Below are 5,152 nucleotides of genomic sequence, written 5' to 3'. Positions count from 1 at the left end.
AAACACCAAGGCGCACGGAACGCACGCTGTTACCTTCCCACCGAAGTGGTATCTATTTATCTACTTGCAATGTCTTGCTTTCGAACAGCTAGGTTGGCAGGAGCTGGAACTAGAGATGGGAGCTCACTCCGTCATGCGGCACTGCTGTTCAAGACCTGAGTGTGCCGCATGACAGAGTGAGCTCCCGTCTTTGGCCCCAGCTCCTGCCAACCTAGCAGTTCGAAAGCAAGAAATTGCAAGTAGATAAATAGGTACCGCTTCGGTGGGAAGGTAACAGCGTTCCGTGTGCCTTGGTGTTTAGTCATGCCGGCCACATGACCGCGGAAATGTCTCCGGACAGCGCTGGCTCTTTGGCTTTGAAACGGAGATGAGCACCGCAACTCTAGAGTCGGACTCGACTGGCTTTCGAGCAAGGGGACCTTTACCTTTACTTTATGTAGTGGAAACAGAGCTATTACTTTAAGCACACATGAGTCTGGATGCTCACTAGGTTCAGATTACTGGAGTTTTCATGCACATAAATGACATATTAAAGATCACTTACGCTGGTCTCCCCAGGCCTGGAATCAAGGACACCCTTGAGTGACTGCAAAGAATGCATGACACACTGTTCAAACTGGGATGGCTAAAAGAAAGAGAAAAATGGCCAGCGGGTTAGCTGTAAAAGCTAGGAAGTGTGACTTCCTCTACATTAATCATCCAGCTGTACAGAAAGGGACCACATTGCTTCATGACAATTTCTGTCATCCGAATATTTAGATATGAAAAGGTTTAGGTTTGAAGGTCTAATAAAAGACCATGAATGTATTTGTGTTTGTATGTCTGTGTATACAAATCTGAAGCTACAATAGTGCAGAGCCATGCAAAAAAAAGGCAAACACCCCATGACCCATTATAACAATTTTCTATCAATCTAGTAACAATATATGACTCCATCTCACAACTCCTGGTGACAGGCCTGAAGTTAGTTTGATAAACAGACACTGCCCCATGGTCTTCCAGTGAGTTTTACAGGTGATGGAGAATTGGAAACAACAACCCACCCCATGACCCATTATAACAATTTTCTATCAATCTAGTAACAATATATGACTCCATCTCACAACTCCTGGTGACAGGCCTGAAGTTAGTTTGATAAACAGACACTGCCCCATGGTCTTCCAGTGAGTTTTACAGGTGATGGAGAATTGGAACTTAACCCTAGTCTGACACACAGTTCATAATACCACACCAGCTTTCTACCCCAGCTTTTAAGGTATGCATCTAAATATTTATAATGACCAGGGCTATTTTTGGGTAGGAACGCACAGGAACAGAGTTCCGGCTGGCTCCCAAGTTGGCCACGCCCAGCAGGAACTCATTAACATAATAGGCCACACCCAACAGCAGAAACTCATTAGGATTGGCTACAATTAGGGGGTGTGGCCTAACATACAAAGGAGTTCCTGCTGCAAACAAAAAGCCCTGGGTTTTGACAACAAACAAGGTAAAGAGAATAAGAAGCAAAAGGTGGGTGTGGTTGGATGACCACACTTCTGGTAACATGGGGGTGTGGCCTAATATACGAATGAGCTGTGCTGTCGGGGGTGTGGCCTAATATGCTAATGAGTTCCTACTGTTGGATATGGCCTATTATGCTAATGAGTTCCTGCTGGGCTTTTTCTACAAAAAAAGCCCTGATAATGACATTTATGCAACATTACACCTTCTTAACCGGACAAGACGATTCTCCTTCCTCAGGTCTACCAGGATAAAATCACCAAGGCTTGTGCTAGAGCATTGACCGAGGACACAAACAGGAAAGATGGGATTTCCCCACTATTGTTCAGGACTAAACAATGCCATTTCCGCCAAGGAGTTGATACATGAAATTATCTCACCGGAGCCTCACAAGAATTCATTGGAACAGGCCCTGACCTGGATAGCCCAGGCAAGCCCGATCTGGTCAGATCTCGGAAACTAAGCAAGTACTTGGATGGGCGACCTCCTTGGAATACCAGCAGTCGGAGGACAGGGGCAGGCTTTATTCACCCACCTCTCTGAATATCCTCTAGGCCCCCAGTAGGGGTCAGGCACCAGAGGTCGCCATGACTTCCAGGTGCACACACACTCACATGCGCAAATGCACGCACATGCATAGGAAAAATACAAAAAAGAGAGAATTCAGTGAAGCAGACAAACTGAAGATGCTAAACACTGTGTTATGAAATGCAGATGTCTGGAAACGTAATGATATGCCTACCAGACAGGTCAAGCCTTCATTATCTACAACCCAGTCCTCCTTCTCAGCCAATCTCTTTGCATCTGTAAAAGTGGAAATGGCACAAAGTTGTTATGCAGTAAAAAAAACCCCAAACCCTCTTTAAGAGAACCTGCACCAAATGACTTTATCTCCAGCTGCCGAACTCTGAGTCGTGTGACTTTAAAGCTGCAAAAGCTTTATACATAAAATGGGCTGACATCAAATCTAATTAACTATATGCTTGTAAGAAACTACACACAGTTCATGCTAGACTGAAAATATTAAAATAATGCTTTTGTGACACACATGAATAGACTGGACCATCATCACCATAATCTTATACTCTAAAAGCAAAGTTGGCCAAATCTCATACTTACATCTGGTGACTGGAGCTGTCAACAGGCAAGACAGATCTTTCTACAAACCAGGATATTGCCCCAGGTTTGTAGAAAAATCTGAAATCTACAAAAAATACACTGGGGGCTTTTTTAAAAAACCCAAAATAACAAATGGAGTGCCTATGGCTTTAAGCAACGGATTCCCTCACTGGTTGTTGCTAGGCAACTATAGATTCTAGACTTCATTCTGTCAGTAAAAGATAGGGGGAGGGGGCAGGACCCTTTCCAGGGCTGTTTTGGCCTTTAAGGGAAGACTCATTGGGGCCAGGCCTGGCTGGGGTTGCCAGCTCTATGTTGGGAAATTCCTGGAGACTTTATGTTCGAGTCTGAGGAGGGTGGAGGGGAGAGGCCTCAGCCATTTTTTTCTGTCCTGGAGTTCAGTTGTAATTCTGGGAAATCTCCAGGTACCACCTGGAGGTTGGCAAACCTAGTCCCAGCAGCAGCCTCTGGATGACCTGTTACCACCTGACTTGCATGACAACTGGGCCTGGCTGCTTGCTACTCTTCAACAGCAGCCACTATATGAAAGCCAGTGTGGTGTTGTGGTTAGTGCTTCAGTGAAGGGTCTAGGAGATTCAGGTTGGAATTCCCATCTTGCTGCGGAAGCTCACTGGGTAATTTTGGACCAGTTGCATGCTTTCAGCCTAACCCACCCCACAGGGTTGTTGTGCAGATAAAAAGGAGAGGAGATAAATGTAGGCTGCTTTGGTCTCCACTCTGAAGCAAGGTGAGGTAAAAATAAATAGTAAATACGGTGGAAGATGGGAGGTATATAAAAGGTAACTTGGCGAATGTCTGAAAAGGACAGAATGAGGCAGGGGAAGGGGAGATGGTATGGGAATTAGTGGGGGGGAGAGGAAATAGTGTGGGGAGGGGGATACACGGGAAAGTGGGGTGCCATGTCTCAAGTCCTTGAGGGTTCTCTATCATGCAAGTGGGCCTGGCCCAGTGACTGGCACCACACAACTGGGCCATAGTTTTCCTTGGCAGAGGCTGCTGGGGGGAGGAGCTGAAGACAGATGGGCAGATAAAGATAGGTCGGCTGTTGGGTGGGAAGGAGAGAAGGAATCAAGAACAGTGGAGAGACTGTGGGTGCTTTCAGGAAAAAGGAAAGAGGAAATAGTTGGGGAGGAAAAAAAAATGAGATGCCTCCGCAAGTCCTTGTGGGTTCCTGCTTCTTTCATCCATAACAGCCAAAGTTACTTTTGAGAAGATGAGTTCTGATTAACCTTTTGCCGATCTGAACTTTTATTTTTCGTCTGACTATACCAACATGGACAGTTTTAAAGCACTGTGCAACAAGGACAATTTTAAAGATAAACATACACTGATGAGATCAGAGTTGTTAGCACCATTCAGGGGGGTGGAAATTCAGTGCTCATAAAAAGTGCTACAAAGATACAAGTCGCAGGAGTATATCTTAATACCTTCAGTGGTGTGCTGTAAAGTAATCATTATACAGCGAACTCTGAGATCAAAAATGAGATCCTGAATGATCTGAAGCATGTCATTCGGTATTTCAAGCGCGGTAAGAGATTCATAACAGAGCCTGGAAAGAAAGGAAGAAAGAAAGAAAGAAAGAAGTCATTGAAACTATGGCTAGCCTATGGTTTATTATTCAGCGAAATACTAAACAGAATCACAATTACTACAGAGACCTAGGCTTGTAAGGAAGAAGTGATTTTTCTTCCTTCACCACATAGCTTTCTTCAGGGCTATTTTTGGGCAGGAACGCACAGGAACGGAGTTCCGCCTGGCTCCCAAGTTGGCCACGCCCAGCAGGAACTCATTAGCATAATAGGCCACACCCAACAGCAGAAACTCATTAGGATTGGCTACATTAGGGGTGTGTGGCCTAACATGCAAAGGAGTTCCTGCTACAAAAAAAGCCCTGGGTTTTGACAACAAACAAGGTAAACAGAATAACAAGCAAAAGGTGGGTGTGGCTGGATAACCACACTTCTGGTAACATGGGGGTGCGGCCTAATATGCTAATGAGCGGTGCAATCAGGGGTGTGGCCTAATATGCTAATGAGTTTCTGCTGTTGGGTGTGGCCTATTATGCTAATGAGTTCCTGCTGGGCTTTTTCTACAAAAAGAGCCCTGGCTTTCTTCATCTTTTATATGACAGCTAGCATCACACCGTCATCCCTCACTAGCTTAAGATTGTGGTGACTCTAGACTTTTCACACTTTGGAAATATTCTCACTTTTTCCTCCTGAGTGTACGTGGCCCTGGATGACAAGACTGATGCTCTGGGCACAAACCTTTCACTTTTCTGCAAGCCTGCACTGACGATCACACCCCAGTTCCACCTCTCCCAGAAAGCAGCCAGTGACTGCTGACAGAATGTTGGGGGAATGCGGCCAGTTGCCAGTTAATGAGAAAAAAAAAGAGCCACGTGAGAGGGAGATGGGTTTGAATCTGTGACTGAAAGAGCATAAGCTAGTTGTCACTAAGATAGGTTGTAACTGGGAGGACTGGAAGAATGAAGAGAGTTTGGGATCAAACG

At 45.3% G+C, this 5,152-nt stretch overlaps 1 protein-coding gene across 1 annotated transcript in view; it reads right to left on the bottom strand.

Annotated features, from left to right (window-relative positions):
- The window catches only part of EXOC2 (exocyst complex component 2), a gene marked incomplete at its 3' end in the record, with an annotated part of 147,817 nt that overhangs the window by 40,895 nt on the left and 101,770 nt on the right, over positions 1-5,152 (bottom strand). Inside the window, exons 17-19 of the mRNA XM_015425843.1 lie at positions 4,068-4,189; positions 2,243-2,304; positions 545-625 (exon numbers count right to left, since the gene is read on the bottom strand). Coding sequence (XP_015281329.1) covers positions 545-625; positions 2,243-2,304; positions 4,068-4,189 — 265 coding nt within the window. The remainder of the gene's footprint in view (positions 1-544; positions 626-2,242; positions 2,305-4,067; positions 4,190-5,152) is intronic.

Source organism: Gekko japonicus, unplaced genomic scaffold, assembly GCF_001447785.1.
Source record: "Gekko japonicus isolate JY-2015 unplaced genomic scaffold, Gekko_japonicus_V1.1 scaffold2301, whole genome shotgun sequence".
NCBI classification, from domain to species: Eukaryota; Metazoa; Chordata; class Lepidosauria; order Squamata; family Gekkonidae; genus Gekko; species Gekko japonicus.
This window is presented reverse-complemented; position numbering and strand designations above follow the sequence as displayed.